Source organism: Pleurodeles waltl, chromosome 1_2 (assembly GCF_031143425.1).
Source record: "Pleurodeles waltl isolate 20211129_DDA chromosome 1_2, aPleWal1.hap1.20221129, whole genome shotgun sequence".
NCBI lineage: Eukaryota > Metazoa > Chordata > Amphibia > Caudata > Salamandridae > Pleurodeles > Pleurodeles waltl.
In genome coordinates, this window is record NC_090437.1 from 885,254,952 (window position 1) to 885,278,822 (window position 23,871).

The 23,871-nt window shown below is 47.6% G+C and overlaps 1 protein-coding gene across 3 annotated transcripts in view; it reads right to left on the minus strand.

Moving 5' to 3' along the window:
* CENPU (centromere protein U) overlaps positions 1 to 23,871 on the minus strand; it is a 427,790-nt gene that overhangs the window by 203,442 nt on the left and 200,477 nt on the right. For all 3 annotated transcript variants that reach the window (XM_069199521.1, XM_069199511.1, XM_069199530.1), the window contains 2 exons: positions 19,171 to 19,470; positions 5,405 to 5,498 (listed from right to left, as the gene is read on the minus strand). In XM_069199521.1, the coding sequence (XP_069055622.1) occupies positions 5,405 to 5,498; positions 19,171 to 19,470 (394 nt within the window). The remainder of the gene's footprint in view (positions 1 to 5,404; positions 5,499 to 19,170; positions 19,471 to 23,871) is intronic.

Sequence of the window (23,871 nt, forward strand, 5' to 3'; positions counted from 1 at the left end):
TGGGAACGCGTTCCTCCTTGCTTGGTCAGATAGTGCATTGTGGTGGTATTGTCGGTTCTGACCAGCACTGTCGATACTCGAATTCTCGGGAGGAAGGCTTGCAAAGCATAATACAGTGCTCTCAGCTTGAGAAGGTTGATGTGAAAGAGATGGTGAAAAGGGGGCCATTTGCCGCTCACTCGAAGGTCCTGCAGACATGCACCCTATTTGGTCAGTGATATGTCCGTTGTTACGGTCAGTGGTGGAATCTGTGGTAAGAAGTGGAGACCTTGTGAAATGTTTTCGGGAACTGTCTACCAATCGAGAGAAGTTATCATGAGCGATGTTATGTGGATCGTGTCCTCGAAGGATCCTTGTGCTTGCTTCCATTGTTCGTCCAGCTCCTCTTGAACTGGGCGCATGTGAAGTCGACAGTGAGGAATGAGGCTTATACACAATGACATCATCCCTAGTAAGGATTTGTACTGACGAACTGAAAGAAATGTTTTTCTTTGGATTCGCTTTGCTAGGGAGATTAACTTGTTTTGCATGTCCAGTGTTGGGTAGGCTTTGGTCTGTTGTGTGTCAAATATAGCCCCTAGGAAGGCTAACCCGAGTCGTAGGTTGGAGCAATGATTTTTCCCGGTTTAGAGCAAGGCCCAAGTCTTTGAAAAGGCGTAGGATCGCCTTGATGGACTTGTGCGCTGACTGGACGTCAGGAGCTTTCACTTGCCAGTCGTCTAGATAAGGAAAAATCTGGTGCTTCTTTCTTCTCAGGTAGGCTGCGACTGGAGCCAAACATTTGATGTAGATTCATGGTGCCAATCGTAGCCCAAAGGGAAGGACCTTGAATTGGAAGTGACTGCCGTTCAACACAAATCTTAGGAACTTCCTGTGTAGTGGATGAATGGGAATATGGAAGTACGCGTCTTGAAGGTCCAAGGACACCATATAGTCTGCTCTGTTTAGAAGTTGTAGGACGTCTTGAGGGGTGACCATCCGGAATGTTTGTTTTTTTAGGTATTTGTTTAGCTCCCGCAAGTCTAGGATTGGTCTCCATAAGCAAGATTTTTTCCCAATGAGAAAAAAGCTGGAGTAGAAGCCCTTCCCTCGCTGGGAATATGGTACAATTTCTATGGCTCTTTTGCTCAGTATAGCTTCCACTTCTAAGCTGAGCAGACAAAGATGTATTTGTCGAGCCTGAGGTGGAGGCATTAATAGGGGAATCTGAATGAACTCTAAGCGGTGTCCAAATTGAATTACATCTAGCACCCATTTGTCCTTGATTATTTGCCACCAGCGCTGGATATGATTTTTCAATATTCCATGGAATGCTGTAGGGGAACAGTGGGGGAGAACCGGCTGGAGGCAGTCATTGTCTACGGGCAGTTTCTTTAGATTGTCGTCCAGGCTTACTTTTGTGATAGGTTCTGGTGTAAGCTGCTGGGGACGGATGTCCCTGCTGATACTGTGGTTTAGAAGACTGGAAAGTGGTGGAGTACGATGGATACCTATAGCGCTGATATCCTCCACAAAATGAAGGCTGTCCTCTTCCCGTGGCTCCACGAAAAGGCACTTTCCTATACTGCAGAGTGCCTAACAATCTGGCTGTCTCAGTGTCTGACTTTATAGCCTGAAGCGCGTCATCGACATGTTTCCCAAAGAGCGCCTCTCCATCGTAGGGAAGATCTAAAATTTTTGTCTGAAATTCGGGTCGAAAATTTGTGGCTTTGAGCCAGCCCTGACGTCTTAAAACAGCCGATCCAGCAAGCAGCCTAAAGCCCATGGCGGCGATATCATGTGCGCAATCGATGATTTCTGCCGAAGAACGTTATCACTCCATGAGCACCTTTTTTGCCTCCATCTTGGAACTCTCCTAGAGTTCCTCCAAACAGTGAGACATGTCTGACCAGAGCTGTCTATTGTATCCACCAAGGAGCGCTAGAGAATTGGCAGCTCTTACCACACTGGCAGACATGGAGGAAAAATGCTTCCCAATGTTATCCAGGCGTCTTCCCTCTTTATATGGTGGTGTGGTTAACGGTGTAGAAGGATTCCTGGAACGCCGTTGTGCTGCCTGTGATGAAAGCAGGAGCATCATCTGTGGACTTATATTTTTTGTCTAATCTAGGGAGCATCGCAGGTACCGTTGTAGGGTTCTGCATTATCTTCAAACCTTAGCTCCAAACATGGTCAATTATTGGGATAGCCATAATCGTTTTCCTGTGAGGTTCTTTGAAATCGTACAGGAAACAATCCTGCTGAGTCGCAGGCATTGGTAGATCAAATTGCGTGGCTGCCCTTTCTAGCAGGCTATGAAAGCCACTGATATCCTCCGGAGGAGACTCCACAACAGGTGTCTCAGGAGAGGCAGGTGTTGGAATGATATAGTCAACCTATTCATCATTCATTGTATGGCTCTCTCGTTCCTCACCATCATCAGCCGAAGAGGCATGCCACTGCGCATGTGTAGATTGAGGAGAAGCTTGAGGCCTAGGAGGGGTTTTAAGTTGCGGTTGTTGAAACTGCTGAGGCGTTGGTGGTACAGCAGGAATTGTCAGCTGATGCACCGATGTAGCCATTGGCAGAAAACGCTCCCTATAATCTGCTAACATTGCTTGCAAATCCGACACCAAGCCGGGAGGGAGACCTACCAGCCGCGGTTGTTGCTATTCGCAATAGTACTGGTCATAGTAAGAGTTATCATCATCCGAATGCTCCTGACATTTGACCCGTAATTGAGAGGGACTGCTGGCCACCCCATAGAAGCCATCCTCTTCCGAGTCGTCTTCATCCAAAAGATGCGAAGTAAGTAGGTTTGAGACTTTACTAGATGTAATTGAGGGGGTCAAGTGATGCTTTTTGACTTTTCTTTGACTAGCCTGGTCCGTCGACGAGACATCAGTCTCTGTGTCTTTGCTGTTATCTTGATCGTCGACGACAGGTGAGATGTCGTCGACGGTGGCGGTGTCGACAAAGTGATCGTCGACGGAGGCATCGTCGACGAGAGTGCCGACGGAACAAGCATCGTTGACGGTGGGAGCGCCAACGGTTGAAACGTCATCGACAAGGCCTTCATAGGTTGAAGCGTCGTCAACGAGGCCGTCGTCGGTAAGGTTGACGCCGTCAGTGGAAGCGCCGACAAGTGTTCCGTCGACGGAAGCATCGACTGGAGGATCGCCGACGAGATGAACCGCATTGACATAGACTGCTGTGATGGCGAAGAGATGGGGCGCGCCATCGACGAGGATGACCAGACTGTCAACGACGATTCCGTAGTTGCCGTTGACAGAGATTGTGACGACGGTAGATGTCGTCGTTAAGGCATAGGCCATTGATGGAGTTACCACTGATGATGGACGGTGCAGAGGCTGGCTTTTTGAAAGTATGTTTCAGCCTTAAAGGTGGCATTGAGGGCTCAGAGATAGTCTTCTTTCCAGATTTCAAGTAATCTGAAGCCTTAGATTTCCCCTTTTTGATGGGCTAGATATTTTTAGGGATGCCTCAGATTACTTCTTTGAAGCCTTTTTAGGTGGTTCCTGAGTGCCTGACATTTTCTCAGCCTGTCTCTTCACAGGTGTCTTGACGACAGACACAGAGGAGGAGGCACTGTCCTCATCAGAAACCGGACTGTCTCTGGATTTTAATTTTTTTAGCCAAATTAGAAGACGACCCTCTCTGTCCTTTAGGGTTTTAGTAGAACATTTTCTACATACCTTGCAGTCTCTAGTTTTATGGTTAGGATAGAGACAGTATATGCAGTCCTTATGCTGGTTGTCTACATGCAGCCTCTTCTTCATGCAGGTAGCACAGGCTCTAAAAATACCTTTCTTAGGCATCTCTGACATGGTTGTCAGGTTGAAGCACCCACTTGGAAGAACTTCTGTGGAGAAAATAATCCAAATCTCCTCAGAAAAGAACATCTGAGAGAAAAACTGAGTAGAGTTCAGAGGAGACTCCTAAGCACGAAGTGCAGTGGAAAATCTGAGGGAAGTCAGCTCCTCACATGAGGGTTCTAGAGGGTGGTGTGATCCGATTGGTTGACATTGTAGTTTGGTCCTTTTTTTACAAAAGGACTGTGATATGTTTCAAATGTTAAGGCCTAATGCACTTAATCTGTATATGTCCTTGAGCATAGCTTCTATATTACACCGGGGACTCCCATCTCAACGACGGGGAATGATTCAAGCATGTGAATCTATGAAAGTTCCAATACTGGAGTAAATCATCTCGCTTTGGAGTACGAGAAAGAAAAGTAAACACCAAACTCCCCTGGAGCCTGATGTCTGACCTCTGACTTTGAATACATTGCAAATGTAACAAGATAAAAACAAGATGTACAGTCATGTTTACAGAAAGGAGGGCCAGTGGAAGAAAACAAGGGGAGTTGGTGTGAAAAGTCTTAGCTTATTGGGAGGGATACACTCACCCTGGGCAGCCTAAAACAAATAAAGCCAGAAAATGCGTTACAAACCACAAAGCCAATGGTAAGCAACGGGAGGAATGCATTCACAGGGAAGCTTTCTGAATGTCCTTAAGAAGTCTTTAGAAACCAGACAGCTGCGAGGTCTGGTACGCTTCAACCTAAATTGGAGGTTTAGACCTGGCAAAAGGTTTATTTTGCCAGGTCGAATAGGCAGCTGAAAACTGCAGACAGGCTGTAATGGCAGGCCTGAGACAAGTTTTAAAAGGCTACTTAAGTGAGTGGGACAATAAGTGATGCAAGTCCACTAGTAGCATTTAATTTACAGGTCCTGGGTACATGTTGTACCACTGTACCAGGGACTTATAAGTAAATTAAATGTACCAATGAGATCTAAGCTAATTTTACTATGTCTTAAGAAGAGAGCAAAAGCACTTTAGCACTGTTAAAGTGGTAAAGTGCACACAGTCCTAGAGTAAAAAAAAAAAAAAATACAAACAAAAAACACCACCAATTTCAGCAAATGCTTGAGGAAAGACCATCATAAGGGTGACAGGTTTAACAGTGTGATTTCAAAGCATCAAGGTGGACAACTTGCACAACACTGTGAATCAAGCCACTGACGTTGCCAATTCTTTCAAGAGAACTGTCTGCATCTTCATGGGACCTAATGACCTCAACAAGGCAGAAATTATATTCACACAATGAAGCAAACTTAGTGAGACAAGGGAACCCCATCAAGCAGATGTTGCACAATGTGCCTCAGCTTCTGGGTTTCTGAAGAGGTTCTTCATGAACAACTACGGATACAGGTAATGGAACCAAAACATTTAAAGGCCTCTTCAAAATTAAACACTTTGATAACTCGACTAACATGTGAATGTAGATAGAGCCATTGATGAATACTTGTCAATTAGGCCATGTCAGCCCACTTTAAAAAAAATAAAACAGACTGAATATTGTTCAATCACTGAAGAATGGTATAGATACCGAATAGTTTACCTGTGTTCAAATTAGGAGACGTTATGTCACTGTTTTGATGCCCAGTCTTCCTCTTTTTTCGGTGAGGTAGCTGTTCACTCTGCTCTGAGGGTTCCTATAATTAATACATTTTCATTACTTAAAAGTTTGTTGCAAAAAACATTTTCCTCTGAAATGTGAAGGAATAATTCTACATTTTAAACTTTTAGTCAATAAAAAGAAGTGTTTTGAGTTCTAGAGACAAAAGGTAAGGTGCACCCTCTGCCTGGTTTGAGATCATCAATTGCTACTTCTACGCATAATATGCAGGTGAGACGAGTCAAAGTGGACCATACAGTGACATGACTTAGGTAACATTGCCTGCCTTTTGAAGGAAATATAACGCTTTTCAATGTTAGTGACTTAGTTAATGTTTTCAGAAAAAAAATGTATTTAACCCACTGCAAATTAACCCCATGAACATGTATTTGCTTTACTTCCATTGAGTATTCCTGGTATAAATACTACAAGCCTTAAAACATAATACATAAAGCAGGAGGAGGGTAGGGTGGAAGCTAAACAAGAAAACAACATTCATCTTCACCGTATAATAAAAGTCTGCATCCATGTTTCCAATTCCTAGTTATTTCTTTGCACATGGTTAGAACGGACAATTCAAAGCAATCTCAGTTATTTTAGACACTCCCAGGTCCACCACCCACTACTGGACATTCACCAAGACAATAATTTTGCTCCTAGCTGCAAATCCCTTGAGACCTCTGGATCAGAACGCCATATTTTCTTCATGTAAGTTACTCTTAGCATCAAGAATGCAAACTAAGGCTTATTACTGCAGCTCTTTCCTACCTTTTTGTAATGCTTTTCTGCCCATTTGGGTTTCTTGGAAGAGGAGGAAAATTCCTTGTTTGTAGAAGCAAGATGGGTACTTTATGGGCTTGTCGACCCTGCTTACCTTTTAAGTCTGGTACTCTCCTTTGAGTTTGCTCATGCTGGGCATGTAATTCAATTCAAGACAGTTGGTCATATGCCCTTTGAGAGCTTCCAACTGACACCTGCTGGTATTTACAAAACCTGTATGTAGTGAGCTTTCAACACAAAAGTCAAGCCAGCAAAATGATCATGCTGTTAACAGGCAAGAGTGGCACGGAAGAGTCTGGGACGTGGCTTGGCATCGATGTGAGTGGACTCACTTCAGTGGGGCTCCCGGCAGAACTCTGCCATCTGGGACCATCCAGACGAAGACTAATGACTTTCCCCCCGTGAAAGTGCGGTGTGGTGGGCACCAGACTTCCCCATCACTCTGGAGCTGTCTGGGTTTGCTGCCGGATCCTGTAGCAAGGAGAAAAGAGAGAAGGACCCGGCAAGCGGCAGCAATGGACAATGGCGGTGAGCCACGGCAGCAACACCCAGTGACAGCTTGGCTGCTGGCCCCACACGCATCGAGGACCAATGGAGCCATGCATCCCAGGGCACAGAACCCCTAACACTGCCTGAAAACCCCACAGGATCACCAGCAGAGCCTAACAAAGAAGAGAGGTTTGGGGATTACAAGAACTGAGGCTGCTCGGCCAACAAGGACACTCAGTGGCCCCCTACACTACTGATGAGGCGGGATTGAGGGCACTTTCTGGCAGCAGAAGCATGGTGGGAGGCCCTGGGGCCCAAGGCGCAATACCCACTTGTAGGAAGTTGGCTCTGTATATACTATTTCAAAGTAAGAAATAGTGTGCACAGAGTCCAAGGGTTCCCCTTAGAGGTAAGATAGTGGCAAAAAGAGATAATTCTAATGCTCTATTTCGTGGTAGTGTGGTCAAGCAGTAGGCTTATCAGAGGGTAGTGTTAAGCATTTGTTGTACACACACGGGCAATAAATGAGGAACACACACTCAAAGACTTACTCCAGGCCAATAGGTTTTTATATAGAAAAATATATTTTCTTAGTTTATTTTAAGAACCACAGGTTCAAGATTTACAAGTAATACTTCAAATGAAAGGTATTTCACTTAGGTACTTTAGGAACTTTGAATAATGACAATAGCATATACAGTTTTGGCAAAAATGGCAATAAGCTATTTTAAAAGTGGACACAGTGCAAAAATAAACAGTTCCTCAGGGAGGTAAGTAAATGTTAAGTTCACAGGTAAGTAAAACACTTACAGGGTTCAAAGTTGGGTCCAAGGTAGCCCACCGTTGGGGGTTCAAGGCAACCCCAAAGTTACCACACCAGCAGCTCAGGGCCGGTCAGGTGCAGAGGTCAAAGAGGTGCCCAAAACAGATAGGCTTCAATGGAGAACAGGGGTGCCCCGGTTCCAGTCTGCCAGCAGGTAAGTACCCACGTCCTCGGGGGCAGAGCAGGGGGGTTTTGTAGGGCACCGGGGGGGGGGCACAAGCAGACACAGAAAGTACACCCTCAGCGACACAGGGGCAGCCGGGTGCAGAATGCAAACAGGCGTCGGGTTTTGTATAGGAATCAATGGGGAGACCGGGGGGCTCTTCAACGATGCAGGCAGGAACCGGGGGGGGGGGGGGGCTACTCGGGGTAACCACCACCTGGGCTAGGCAGATGGTCGCCTGGGGGTCGCTCCTGCACTGGAGTTCGGTTCCTTCAGGTCCTGGGGGCTGCGCGTGCAGTGTTGGTTCCAGGCGTTGGGCTCCATGTTAAAGGCAGTCGCGGTCAGGGGGAGGCTCTGGATTTCCTCTGCAGGCGTCCCTGGGGGGACTCAGGGGTGGAGTCTCTGGTTACTCACTGGCTCGCAGTCGCCGGGGATTCCTCCCTGTAGTGGTGGTTTTCTGCAGGTCGAGCCGCGGGTGTCGGGTGCAGAGTGGAAAGTCTCACGCTGCCGGCGGGAAACGTGAAGTCTTCAAAGTCGTTTCTTTGTTGCAAGAAAGTTGCAGATTGTTGAACAGGGCAGCTGTTCACGGGAGTTTCTTGGTCCTTGGTTGTAGGGCAGTCCTCTTGAGGCTTCAGAGGTCGCTGGTCCCTGTTGGATGTGTCGCTGTTGCAGTTTTCTTCGAATTTGGAAGACAGGCCGGTAGGGCTGGGGCCAAAGCAGTTGTCGTCTCTGTCTTCACTACAGGGCTTCAAGTCAGCAATCCTTCTTCTGGTTAAGGTTGCAGGAATCTAGTTTCCTAGCTTCTGGGGAGCCCCTAAATACTAAATTTAGGGGTGCGTTTAGGTCTGGGAGGGCAGTAGCCAATGGCTACTGTCCTTGAGAGTGGCTACACCCTCTTTGTACCTCCTCCGTGGAGGGGGGGCACATCTCTAATCCTATTGGGGAATCCTCCATCCACAAGATGGAGGATTTCTAAAAGTAAGAGTCATCTCAGCTCAGGACACCTTAGGGGCTGTCCTGACTGGTGGGTGATTCCTCCTTGTTTTTCTAATTATCTCCTCCAGCCTTGCCGCTAAAAGTGGGGGCAGTGGCCAGAGGGGTGGGCATCTCCACTAGCTGGGATGCCCTGTGGTGCTGTAACATAGGGGGTGAGCCTTTGAGGCTCACCGCCAGGTGTTACAGTTCCTGCAGGGGGAGGTGAGAAGCACCCCCACCCAGTACAGGCTTTGTTCCTGGCCACAGAGTGACAAAGGCTCTCTCCCCATGTGGCCAGCAACATGTCTGGTGTGTGGCAGGCTGGCAAAAACTAGTCAACCCACACTGGAAGTCGGGTATGTTTTCAGGGGGCATCTCTAAGATGCCCTCTGGGTGTATTTTACAATAAAGTGCACACTGGCATCAGTGTGCATTTATTGTGCTGAGAAGTTTGATACCAAACTTCCCAGTTTTCAGTGTAGCCATTATGGTGCAGTGGAGTTCGTGTTTGACAAACTCCCAGACCATATACTCTTATGGCTACCCTGCACTTACAATATCTAAGGTTTTGCTCAGACACTGTAGGGGCATAGTGCTCATGCACATATGCCCTCACCTGTGGTATACTGCACCCTGCCATAGGGCTGTAAGGCCTGCTAGAGCGGTGACTTACCTATGCCACAGGCAGTGTGAGGTTTTCACGGCAGTCTGAGGGGAGTGCCATGTCAAGTTAGTCTTTTTCTCCCCACCAGCACACACAAGCTGTGAAGCAGTGTGTATGTGCTGAGTGAGGGGTCCCCAGGGTGGCATAAGACATGCTGCAACCCTTAGAGACCTTCCCTGGCATCAGGACCCTTGGTACCAGGGGAACCAGTTACAAGGGACTTATCTGAGTGCCAGAGTTGTGCCAAATGTGGAGACAAAGGTACAGTTTAGGGAAAGAACACTAGTGCTGGGGCCTGGTTAGCAGGGTCACAGCACACTTTCAAATCATAGCTTACCATCAGCAAAGGCAAAAAGTCAGGGGGTAACCATGCCAAGGAGGCATTTCCTTACACAACCCCCACCCCCCCCAAACGAAAGAGGATGAGACTAACCTTTCCCAAGAGAGCCTTCATTTTCTAAGTGGAAGAACCTGGAAAGGCCATCTGCATTGGCATGGGCAGTCCCAGGTCTGTGTTCCACTATAAAGTCCATTCCCTGTAGGGATATGGACCACCTCAACAGTTTAGGATTTTCACCTTTCATTTGCATTAGCCATCGGAGAGGTCTGTGGTCAGTCTGAACTACAAAGTGAGTACCAAAGAGGTATGGTCTCAGCTTCTTCAGGGACCAGACCACAGCAAAGGCCTCCCTCTCAATGGCACTCCAACGCTGCTCCCTGGGGAGTAACCTCCTGCTAATGAAAGCAACAGGCTGGTCAAGGCCATCATCATTTGTTTGGGACAGAACTGCCCCTAACCCATGTTCAGAGGCATCAGTCTGCACAATGAACTGCTTGGAGTAATCTGGAGCTTTGAGAACTGGTGCTGTGTACATAGCTTGCTTCAGGGTGTCAAAGGCCTGTTGGCATTCTACGGTCCAGTTCACCTTCTTGGGCATTTTCTTAGAGGTAAGTTCTGTGAGGGGTGTCACTATGGATCCATATCCCTTCACAAACCTCCTATAGTAACCAGTCAAGCCAAGGAATGCCCTGACTTGAGTCTGGGTTTTTGGAGCTACCCAGCCCAGAATAGTCAAGATCTTGGGTTGGAGTGGCTGAACTTGGCCTCTACCTACAAGGTTTCCCAAGTAAACCACAGTACCCTGCCCTATCTGACATTTGGATGCCTTGATAGAGAGGCCCACTGCTTGCAGGGCCTGCAAAACCTTCTTCAGGTGGACCAGGTGATCCTACAAGCTGGAGCTAAAGACAGCAATATCATCAAGATAAGCTGCACTAAAGGACTCCAAGCCAGCAAGGACTTGAATCACCAACCTTTGGAGCCAAAGGGCATCACAGTAAACTGATAGTGCCCATCAGGTGTAGAGAATGCTGTCTTTTCTTTTGCTCCTGGTGCCATTTGTATTTGCCAGTACCCTGCTGTCAAGTCAAAGGTACTCAAGTATTTAGCAGCACCCAATTTATCAATTATCTCATCTGCCCTTGGAATGGGATGGGTATCTGTCTTGGTGACAGAATTAAGTCCTCTGTAGTCCACACAAAACCTCATCTCTCTCTTACCATCTTTTGTGTGAGGTTTGGGGACTAAGGGCCATATGTACAAACACATTTTCCCATAGGCACAGAATCGGTAACACCCTTTGCTACATCTGGCCCTAAGACCACTGGGCTAGCCCAGGGGCTGTCATAGTGCTCAATGACTCCCAATTCCAGCATCTTGTGAACTTCCACTTTGATGCTTTCCTTAACTTGGTCAGACTGTCTAAAAAGTTTGTTTTTGACAGGCATGCTGTCTCCCGTGTCCACATCATGGGTACACAGGTGTGTCTGACCAGGGGTTAGGGAAAAGAGCTCAGCAAACTGTTGAAGGACTTTCCTACAGTCAGCTTTCTGTTGGCCAGAGAGGGTGTCTGAACAGATCACTCCACCTACCGAGCCATCTTTAGGGTCAGTGGAGAGGAGATCAGGGAGAGGTTCACTCTCAGCTTCCTGGTCATCATATGTAACAATTAACATGTTTACATCTGCCCTGTCATGAAAACGTTTGAGGCCCCTTCACATGGATCACCCTTTTGGGGGTCCTGCTAGTGCCTAGGTCTACCAGGTAGGCGACCTGACTCTTTCTCTCTAGCACTGGGTAAGGGCCACTCCATCTGTCCTGAAGTGCCCTGGGAGCCACAGGCTCCAGAACCCAGATTTCTGCCCTGGCTGAAACTCAACCATAGTAGCCTTTTGGTCATACCACATCTTCTGGAGTTGTTGGCTGGCCTCAAGGTTTTTACTTGCCTTTTCCATGTACTCTGCCATCCTGGAACGTAGGCCTAGTACATAGTCCACTATATCTTGCTTAGGCTCATGAAGAAGTCTCTCCCAGCCTTCTTTCACAAGAGCTAGTGGTCCCCTTACAGGATGGCCGAAAACTCCTACTCCCTTCTGAGGCACCTCTCTATAGGCGAAAAGCAGACATGGCAAGAGGACATCCCATCTCCTTTTGAGCTTTTCAGGGAGCCCCATGATCATGCCCTTCAATGTCGTGTTAAACCTTTCAACAAGACCATTGCTTTGTGGATGGTATGGTGTGGTGAATTTGTAAGTCAACCCACACTCATTCCACATGTGTTTAAGGTATGCTGACATGAAGTTGGTGCCTCTGTCAGAAACCACCTCCTTAAAAAATCCCACTCTGGTAAAGATACCAATGAGTGCTTTGGCTACTGCAGGGGCAATAGTGGACCTAAGGGGAATTGCTTCAGGGTACCTAGTAGCATGATCTACTACTAATAGGATATACTGATTCCCTGAGGCTGTGGGAGGTTCACATGGACGCACTATGTCCACTCCCACTCTTTCAAAGGGGACCCCCACCACTGGAAGTGGAATGAGGGGTGCCTTTGGATGGCCATCTGTCTTACCACTGGCTTGACAGGTGGCACAGGAGACACAAAACTCCTAGACTTTCTGGGACATGTTGGACCAATAGAAATGGTTGACTAACCTCTCCCATGTCTTAGTTTGTACCAAATGCCCAGCAAGTGGAATGTCATGGGCTAAGGTCAGAATGAACTCCCTAAACTCCTGAGGCACTACCACTCTCCTAGTGGCACCAGGTTTGGGATCTCTTGCCTCAGTGTAATGGAGTCCATCTTCCCAATCGACCCTGTGGTTCCACTGACTTTTCCTTTTGTTTCCTCAGCAGCTTGTTGCCTAAGGCCTTCCAGAGAGGGACAGGTTTCTTGCCCCTTACACAGCTGTTCCCTTGTGGGTCCCCGTGAGCCTAAGAGTTCAACCTGATAAGGTTCCAACCTCATGGGCTCAGTTCACTCAGAGGGCAGAACTTCTTCCTGGGAAGAGAGGTTCTTTTTCTTTTGCTGTGTTGAAGCTGGTTCCCCAGTCTTCTTTCCTTTTCTCTTGGAGGGTTGGGCCATTCTTCCAGGCTCCAACACCTCTTTTTCACCCTGAGCCTTGTACTGTGCCCTTGTCTTGACACACACGAGTTCAGGGATACCCAGCATGGCTGCATGGGTTTTGAGTTCTACCTCAGCCCATGCTGAGGACTCTAGGTCATTTCAAAGCAAACACTCTACTGGGATAGCAGAGGATACTACCACCTGTTTCAGGCCAGTGACCCCTCCCCATTCTAAAGTTATCATATCCATGGGATGTACTTTAATCTGATTGTCAGCGTTGGTGACTGGATAAGTTTGTCCAGTCGGGTATTGTCCTGGGGAAACCAGTTTGTCTGTCACCATTGTGACACTGGCACCTGTATCACTCAGGGCTTCTACACTAGTCCCATTAATTAAGAGTTGCTGCCTGTATTTTTGCATATTAGGGGGCCAGGCAGCTAGTGTGGCCAAGTCCACCCCACCCTCAGAAACTAATGTAGCTTCAGTGTGAACCCTGATTTGCTCTGGGCACACTGTTGATCCCACCTGGAGACTGGCTATTCCAGTGCTAACTAGAGTAGTAGTATAAGTGGAACCTTTCTTGGGACAGGCCTTGTCTCCAATTTGGTGTCCCTGTTGATAACAGCTACAACACCAGGCCTTTTTGGGATCAAAGTTTTTACCCTTGTACCCAAATGAGGATTGTGAAGAGGCTTTGGACCCTCCCTCCTGAGCAGGTTTTTGGGGCCCTGTAGAAGACTCTTTACATTTACCCTTGGATGTCTCAACACTCTTCCCCTGGAGAGTCTTTGTGATCCCTTTTTTTTGGTCACCCCCTGTGGAAGTCTTGGTCACCCTAGTCTTGACCCAATGGTCTGCCTTCTTTCCCAATTCTTGGGGGGAAATTGGACCGAGGTCTACCAGATGCTGATGCAGTTTATCATTGAAACAATTACTTAAAAGGTGTTCTTTCATAAATAGATTGTACAGCCCATCATAATAATTTACACCACTGCCATTAATCCAACCATCCAGTGTTCTGACTAAGAAGTCAACAAAATCAACCCAGGTCTGGCTCGAGGATTTTTGAGCCCCCCTGAACCTATCCTGTACTCCTCAGTTGAGAATCCAAAGCCCTCAATCAGGGTAGCCTTCATGAGGTCATAGGATTCTGCATCTTTTCCAGAGAGTGTGAGGAGTCTATCCCTACACTTTCCAGTAACATTTCCCAAAGGAGAGCACCCCAGTGAGATTTGTTTACTTTTCTGGTTGTACAAGCCCTCTCAAAAGCTGTGAACCATTTGGTGATGTCATCACCATCTTCATATTTTGCTACAATCTCTTTGGGGATTTTTACTATGTCAGTATTCTCTCTGACCCTATTTAAGTTGCTGCCACCATTGATGGGAGCTAAACCCATCTCTTGTCTTTCCCTTTCTATGGCTAGGAGCTGTCTCTCCAAAGCCAATCTTTTGGCCATCCTGGCTAACAGGAGGTCATCTTCATTGAGGCTGCCCTCAATGCTTCCAGAGCTGTTGGACTCCCCTGTGGGAGAAGCAGCATCTCTGAATATCACTTGTGGAGTCAGGGTTGGAGGAACCCTGGTCTCCCTAACTAGGACAGGAGGGGGGAAATTATCCTCCACATCACTAGCTTCCCCCTCTGTAAGATTGTCTTCAGAGGGGTTGTCTCTAGCAAACTCTGCCAAGAGCTCCTGGAGCTGTACTTTGGTAGGGTTTGATCCAGTTTTTATCTTTTTGATTTTGCAGAGAGTCCTTAACTCTGACATCCTAAGATGCAGGTAAGGGGTGAGGTTGACCACCACCATCTCTTCTTCAGTAGACATTATTTCTCTAAAAGTTGGGATACTTTTTAAGAATCTAAAACTATCTCTAGAACTTAATCCAAACTTTTACAAAACGTTTAAACTCTAAAAGAAATGCTAACAGGGACTAACACAAGGCCCTAGCAGGACTTTTAAATTTTTTAAAAAATAGCTCAAATTTCAAAAATCAGTTTCTAATGACAATTTTTGGAATTTAGTTGTGTGATCAGGTATTGGCTGAGTAGTCCAACAAATGCAAAGTCTTAGATCCCACCGCTGCCACCAATGTAGGAAGTTGACTCTGTATATACTATTTCAAAGTAAGAAATATTGTGCACAGAGTCCAAGGGTTCTCCTTAAGAGGTAAGATAGTGGCAAAAAGAGATAATTCTAATGCTATAGTTGTGGTAGTGTGGTCGAGCAGTAGGCTTATCAGAGGGTAGTGTTAAGCATTTGTTGTACACACACAGGCAATAAATGAGGAACACACACTCAAAGTCTTACTCCAGGCCAATAGGTTTTTATATAGAAAAATATATCTTCTTAGTTTATTTTAAGAACCACAAGTTCAAGATTTACAAGTAATACTTCAAATGAAAGGTATTTCACTTAGGTACTTTAGGAACTTTGATTAATCACAATAGCATATACAGTTTTGGCAAAAATGGCAATAAGCTATTTTAAAAGTGGACACAGAGCAAAAATCAACTGTTCCTGGGGGAGGTAAGTAAATGTTAAGTTCACAGGTAAGTAAAACACTTACAGGGTTCAAAGTTGGGTCCAAGGTAGCCCACCGTTGGGGGTTCAAGGCAACCCCAAAGTTACCACACCAGCAGCTCAGGGCCCGTCAGGTGCAGAGGTCAAAGAGGTGCCAAAAACACATAGGCTTCAATGGAAACAGGGGTGCCCCGGTTCCAGTCTGCCAGCAGGTAAGTACCCGCGTCCTCGGAGGGCAGACCAGGGGGGTTTTGTAGGGCACGGGGGGGGCACAAGCAGGCACAGAAAGTACACCCTCAGCAGCACAGGGGCGGCTGGGTGCAGAGTGCAAACATGCGTCGGGTTTCAGATAGGAATCAAGTGGGAGACCGGGGGGACTCTTCAACGATGCAGGCAGGAACCGGGTGGGGGGGGGGGGGATCCTCGGTGTAGCCATCACCTGGGCTAGGCAGAGGGTCACCTGGGGGTCGCTCCTGCACTGGAGTTCGGTTCCTTCAGGTCCTGGGGGCTGCGGGTGCAGCGCTGGTTCCAGGCGTCGGGTTCCTTGTTACAGGCAGCCGCAGTTGGGGGAGCCTCTGGATTTCCTGTGCAGGTGTCGCTGTGGGGGCTCAGAGGGGTCAACTCTGGCTACTCACGGGCTCGTAGTCGCCGGGGAGTCCTCTCTGTAGTGTTAGTTTTCTGCAGGTCGAGATGGGGGCGTCGGGTGCAGAGTGCAAAGTCTCACGCTTCCGGAGGGAAACGTGAAGTCCTTAAAGTTGCTTCTGTGTTGCAGAAAGTTGCAATTTCTTGAACAGGGCCGCTGTTCTCGGGAGCTTCTTGGTCCTTTAGATGCGTCGCTGGTGCAGTTTTCGTTGAAGTATGGAGACAGGCCGGTGGGGCTGGGGCCAAATCAGTTGTCATCTCCGTCTTCACTGCAGGGCTTCAGGTCAGCAGTCCTTCTTCTTCTTTAGGTTGCAGGAATCTATCTTCCTCGGTTCTGGGAGTCCCTAAATACTGAATTTAGGGGTGTGTTTAAGTCTGGGAGGGCAGTAGCCAATGGCTACTGTCATTGAGGGTGGCTACACCCTCTTTGTGCCTCCTCCCTATGGGGAGGGGGGCACATCCCTAATCCTATTGGGGGAATCCTCCTTTTACAAGATGGAGGATTTCTAAAGGTAAGAGTCACCTCAGCTCAGGACACCTTAGGGGCTGTCCTGACTGGGGGGTGACTCCTCCTTGTTTTTCTCATTATCTCCTCCAGCCTTGCCACCAAAAGTGGGGGCAGTGGCCGGAGGGGCGGGCATCTCCACTAGCTGGGATGCCCTGTGGTGCTGTAACAAAGGGGGTGAGCCTTTGAGGCTCACCGCCATGTGTTACAGTTCCTGCAGGGGGAGGTGAGAAGCACATCCACCCAGTACAGGCGTTGTTCCTGGCCACATAGTGAGAAAGGCATTCTCCCCATGTGGCCAGCAACATGTCTGGTGTGTGTGGCAGGCTGGCAAAAACTAGTCAGCCCACACTGGAAGTCGGTATGTTTTCAGGGGGCATCTGTAAGATGCCCTCTGGGTGTATTTTACAATAAAGTGCACACTGACATCAGTGTGCATTTATTGTGCTGAGAAGTTTGATACCAAACTTCCCAGTTTTCAGTGTAGCCATTATGGTGCTGTGGAGTTCATGTCTGACAGACTCCCAGACCATATACTCTTATGGCTACCCTGCGCTTAAAATGTCTAAGGTTTTGCTTAGACACTGTAGGGGCATAGTGCTCATGCACATATGCCCTCACCTATGGTATAGTGCACCCTGCCTTAGGGCTGTAAGGCCTGCTAGAGGGGGTGACTTACCTATGCCACAGGCAGTGTGAGGTTGGCATGGCACTCTGAGGGGAGTGCCATGTCGACTTAGTCTTTTTCTCCCCACCAGCACACACAAGCTGTGAAGCAGTGTGTATGTGCTGAGTGAGGGGTCCCCAGGGTGGCATAAGACATGCTGCAGCCCTTAGAGACCTTGCCTGGCATCAGGGCCCTTGGTACCAGGGGTACCAGTTACAATGGACTTATCTGAGTGCCAGGGTTGTGCCAATTGTGGAGACAAAGGTACAGTTTAGGGAAACAACACTGGTGCTGGGGCCTGGCTAGCAGGGTCCCAGCACACTATCAAATCATAACTTAGCATCAGCAAAGGCAAAAAGTCAGGGGGTAACCATGCCAAGGAGGCATTTCCTTACACCACTCTTGTACGGAATGAGGTGGGGACCAGACTGAGTGTACCGACACCTACCAGCACAAACAGAACTGGGTCTGATCTGCAACCGTAGGCACTTAACGGCCTCCTACGCATAGGAGGAGATGGGGCTGAGAGCACTCGCAAGCAGCAGTGACCTAGCGGGGAAGGCCCTGGGCCTGAAGCGTACTACCCACCCTCGTAAGAAAGGATGTGAGGGGTAGACATATTGGTGCGTCTGACTCTGGACGGCGCAAGCAAACTAAGACCCTGTAGGCTGCTCAAGGGGAGCTGTGATGACCCGAAATAAGTGACCTTTTAACCAAAACCCCACCAGAAGCTCTGAGTGACTACGGGAGCCACACATGTACTCCCACCAACCATGACCGCTCTAGGAGATCAATACCTTAGCAAGACATGATAGGAGTATCCAGGAAACACCAATCAGGTACTGTGGTGCCTCAAAGAATTGAACCACACAACAACTGACCACTAGAAAGCTGAGCTGTGTGCACTCTCCCCATTGTCTTCTGCAACCTGGTCAGGGAGCTGCTCTTTACTACCCCAGAGAACGTGTGGGGACCTTCTCTGCAAAAAACTCCTGTGAGGTGACTAGGGACTGAGATAAGGTACATACAATGACATCCTAGAACACCAGGAACCCTCCTGCACCATACTGTATTGTACTGACACTGTGATAGCTCGCTGTGAGACATAACTTCCTTTGGTAGAGAACATCTGAACGTGATTAGCCTTACACATCAGAAAGGCTAACGAAACCTCTTCGACTATCCAACCATTATCCATCGAGATTAGTGCCTTAGACTACAAGTCGATGCAAAGATGGGCAAAAATCAGAAGGGTGAAAAACACAGGTGATCTGAACCAGACCAGGGACACCTCCTCTGAAGAACCAGGAACAACAACAGCGACCGCAAGACCCTTGCTGGATGAACAAAAGGGCACATTAGACACAATCCTTCAGGCCATTGAAGCATCGCGAGACACACTAGAACTCAAAATCGTGACCATGGTCACAGATCTGGACCTGTTCCGGGATTTTGACAGACGACTCGCAGAGAGTCACCACCACTGAAAGAACTATGGAGACCCTGAACTCCGCAGTGACATTGTGAGGAGACCGCCTACCAGGGATGGAGGGCCGAGTGAAGGTGACTGAACTAAGGGCACAGGACGCAGAAAACAGGGCAGGCTTCCTTTTTCAAGGGAGCTTTCCTTGTTGACTGTCGAACATGATCTAAGGAGAAAATCAGCCCCCTTTGGTACCAATAAAGCTATTCAAGGATGAATGATACATTCATTAAATTCAAATATTATTCAAGCCATGAAGCAGAATAAATAGACATTGGTTGTAGTTACATGCCCTTTTATGGGTCCCAACAACAGCTTAACTAAAATAGAAAAGTGACTTATGGCCTGATTTAATGTTTGGCGGAGGGGGTTACTCTGTCACAAACGTGACGGATATCTCGTCCGCTGTATTACAATTCCATTATAGCTCATGGAACTTGGAATACAGTAGATGGGATATCAGTCACAGTTGTGACGGAGTAACCCCTCCGCCAAACTCTAAATCAGGCCCTTAATTATCACTAGGCAGATACAAAGTCACTGCTGATTGCGTTAAGGCTGTCTTCATACAGTAGTAAATTAGAACATACCACAGTCTTGTTTGATTGAGTTAAGGTGGTCCCATCAGACGATATTGAGCGACTTGATCGATGTTCTATTGTTTTCTCAAAAGAGAGTCCTGCTACTGGTGTAATTAACGAGGTTTTAGAACTCAGTGGTGCACTTGGGTTTGAGCCTTGGATGCCAGCTTCTAAAGTGTGTGCCAACACCTCTTCCTGGGAGCCAGTATCAACATTTGTCAACTGTTGGCTTTTTGGAGCTTTCTTTACCGATTTCAATGCAGATGAGGGAGCAGGAGTTTTCATGTTTGCTGTTTTCTCGCTTGGTGTCTAAAAAAAGCACAAAATATTTGGAGGCAACATCGTTATAATGTCAACTTGAAAGAAACATATATAGTGGGAGGGAGTCTCAAACATCCCCTGCCCAGCAAATTCCATTTAATGTCTAAAGTCTATTAAAGCGCCAGTGTGTAACTTAAGACCTTCTTGATATCACCCAATAGCAGTGCACTTACAACCAAGGCCTAAAGTGGCTCAGACAGCAGGCTAGCCTGCACAACTTGTGCGAGTACGTGGATACCCCATAGGAATGGCAGAAATAACTCAGAACAAAACCAGGGACTAGAACAAAAGAAACTGTCTATATTGGAAACCAATGGATTACTGCTTAAACTGGTAACCAGAATCACAATTATTTATTGAAAATAATCCTTAAAACTCTTCAATATTGCATCAGATTAAAATCCAATAAAATCCTCCATTTCACTGCAAAAAGTTTCATTATAAAGTCATAAAAAATTTCTCGAATAAAGCACTACATAACAGTCCCAGCACTCAATACAGAAAATAAAAATTGTAATCAGAAGCAGACCTTTTCAGCAGTAAGGTTATATTATTCTCCACAAAACTATCATACACATGTTAGAGAGGGTATGATTTGAAGCATATAGATAGTCCATTAGCTACTCTTCTGTAGATTTGGCAGTAATAAATTATTTATTAAAAGTGGATATAAATTTAATAAATCATTCATGAGCTGTGTGCACTACAGCTGAAATAAGTATATTTAGCAAAGATACAGTTGTGAATGTCCAACCTGACTGATGATGATTTCAAGTACTTTCTGTTTTCTGCCAAAAAGGATGGGCAACAGCAGAGATTGTGTTATTGACTCTTCCTATCTGGGGAGAATGAAACATATCCTAGCTATCATAACGGAAAGGTTCAATTCTATTAAGGACTCTGAAGTGAGGATTATGCTTTAGCTTTCTTCATTTTATTCTACAGCAGCCCTTCTTTTATTACTTAAACAGAACCAAATTTTCCACAGAACACTGGGTATAGTAAAAACAAACGATGGGCTAACAGTCCATATTCGAGCAAGTGTCCAATCACAGGTCAGCACCGAAATGATAGTCCTTATCCTTTGTATCCAAATCCTTTTTCATCACACTAGTCACGCCCTAGCTCTTTTGTCATAAATCCTGTTTCCCATTTTCCAGACAAAAATGCAATATTACCAAGAGGATCCCAGCCGATCAGGCCATCTGATAATGAACATGCATGTAAAACAAGATGTTTGAGTAACAGTAAATCTACACCAAACACAATATGTACGTATTAAACTTCTAATGAATTACCATCACTGCATAAACATTACAGCAGGAAAAATGGAAAATGATACTAGTCACAGGGAGGGTACAAGTTACTTACCTTCGATAACGAAATATCTGGTAGAGACATATTCTAGTTGCAGATTCCTTACCTTAGATTTTCCCCCAGACGTCAGACTGGATCCGGAGATTTTTCTTCGAGCAATACCCTTGCGCGTTGGTAGGTGGCGTCGGTCGACTCTGCAGGCGTCGTAGTCGCCGTGATGATGTCAGGAGTAGTACATAGACGCCGCCCTCGGCAGTGACGTCAGTTTCTTTGAACGACTTTCCACGCCAGAGCGCAGAGCCGCTAAGAACACTGAGAATGGTGCGCCAGAGCTAAGGACCTGAAAGGGGGGAATCCCTGTCCCTAGAAATCAGTTCGCAAGCAGGGAGGATAGGTGGGCAGTAAGGAATCTGCAACTAGAATATGTCTCTACCAGATATTTCATTACCGAAGGTAAGTAACTTGTACATCTGATAAAGACTTCTAGTTGCAGATTCCTTACCTTAGAATAGATACCGAAGCAATGTCATCCTCGGTGATGGGCTGCGAACTAAGATCATACTAGAAAGTCCTGCAGGACCGAACGACCAAAGTAGCCGTCCCGATGGACCTGACTATCCAGGCAGTAATGCTTAGCAAACGTGTGCAGGGATGCCCACGTAGCTGCCTGACAGATTTCCAGGACAGGAACTCTGCGTGCTAACACAGTGGATGCAGCAGTGGCTGTGGTAGAATGAGCCCGCAAGCCGTCAGGAGGTTGCTTTTTTGCCAAAGCGTAGCACATTTTGATGCAAAGAAGCACCCATTGAGAGATGGTAGGCTTCTGCACAGCCTTCCCTTTCTTCGCACCCACTTAGCCAACGAAGAGTTGATCGTGCCCCCGGAAGTCTTTAGTACAATTGAGATAGAACGCCAACGCTCTTTTTGGGTCCAGACGGTGGAGTCTCTCCTCCTCATGGGAAGGATGTGGGAGTGCGTAGAAGGTAGGCAAAGTGATGGACAGGCCTACATGAAATGGTGAAACTACCTTAGGAAGGAAGGAAGCTCTTGTGCGTAACACCACTTGTCAGGGTGCACAGACAAGTATGGAGGCTTTGAATAAAGGGCCTGAAGCTCACTCACCCTGCGAGCAGAGGTGATAGCGATGAGAAAGACAGTTTTGAAGGTGAGGAGCCGCAAGTGACAATTATGCATTGGCTCAAAGGGGGTACACATCAAGTAAGTAAGTACAAGATTAAGATCCCACTGAGGCATGATGAAGGGAGTGGGAGGAAATAAGTGGGTGAGCCCCTTCAAGAACCTACTTACAAGAGGAGATTTAAAGAGTGAGGGCTGATCAGGAAGCCTAAGAAAGGCGGAAATGGCAGACAGATACCCTTTAAGGGTGCCCAATGCAGAGCCCTGCTGGGCTAAAGGAAGAATGAACAGAAGAACCTCTGACAGATTGGTGGTGCACCATGCCACAAATTTATTCCAATGACAGGCGTATACAGCTTTAGTCGATGGACGCCTGGCTGCCAAGATAACATTGCAGACTTCGGGTGGAACGGCAAATGCCGCCAACTGTTGCCACTCAATCTCCACGCATGAAGGCTGGACAGTTCAGGTGGAGGACCGTCCCCTGCTGTTGCGACAGTAGATCCGCCCGAAGGGGCAGTCTGAGTGGAAGATCGATGGACATGCTCACTAGCTCTGGATACCACACTCTTCGAGCCCAGTCTGGAGCCACCAAGATAACTTGGGCCCGGTGGTACTTGATTTTCTTGAGAACTCTGGGCAGAAGAAGGATAGGCGGTAAGGCGTAAAGGAGGCCGGAGTTCCACTTGAGACGAAAAGTGTCTCTGAGCGAGTGCCGCCTTGGAAACTCCAACACGCAAAATAGCTGACATTGCGCGTTCTCTGCAGAGGCAAACAGGTCTAATCAAGGCTCTCCCCACTTGAGAAAGAGACCTTGCGCCACCTCCGGAGGGAGATGCCATTCGTGATCGACAGTGTGTTCGTCTGCTCTGGCGTTGAGAGCCCGCCAGATGTTGAACCACCAGGGTAATGCCCTGATGTTCCAGCCATGTCCAGAGGCGTAGTGCCTCCTGACAAAGAGTCCAGGACCCTACCCTGCCTTGTTTGTTGGAGTACCACATGGCGGTAGTGTTGTCCGTGAACACCTGCACCACTTTCCCTTTGAGAGAGGGAAGAAATGCTTTCAACGCAAGTCTGATCGCTCGGAGCTCCAGCATATTTATGTGGAGTCCCAACTCCGCCGGAGACCAGAGGCCTCTGGTCTCCGGCTCTCCCATGTGGCTGCCCCAACCCAGAAGCGACGCATCTGTCACTATAGAGACATCTGGGTGGGGAAGGGAGAGGGATCTGCCATTGACTCAATTGGGATTCGAAACCCACCACTGCAGGTCTTTCGCAGTCCCCTCCAAGATCTGGATCATGTCGGAGATATTTCCCTGATGCTGCGCCAACTGGAACTTCAAGTCCCACTGCAGAGCCTGCATATGCCACCTGGCATGTGTTACTAGCAGGATGCAGGAGGCCAAGAGGCCAAGCAACCTCAGAGTCTGTCTCACCGAAACCTAAGACCAAGGCTCAAAGATCTGAATCATAGCTGGAATGTCTTGGACTCGCTTTTTGGGAGGATAAGCCCGAAACAGCACTGTGTCCAGAACAGTTCCGATGAAAGGGAGCGTCTGAGAGGGAGTCAGGTGTGACTTCGGCAGGTTGATAGTGAACCCCCGCTGGTGCAGGAGGTCCGCCGTAGTCTGAAGATGGGAGACCACTGTCAGGGGCGCAGGCACCTTCAACAGCCATTCATCTAGGCAGTGGAAGACTGAGACCCCTAACCTGCGCAGATGAGCTGCAACCACCGCCATCCCTTTCGTGAACACCTGAGGCGCACTGGTAAGGCCGAAAGGGAGCACGGTAAACTGAAAGTGCTCGTGACCTACCACGAATCGTAGGTAATGTCTGTGGGCAGGCAGGATGGGGATGTGGAAATAAGCGTCCTGCAAGTCCAACGCTACCATCCAGTCTCCTGGGTCCAAGGCAGACAGAACCTGAGCCAGGGTG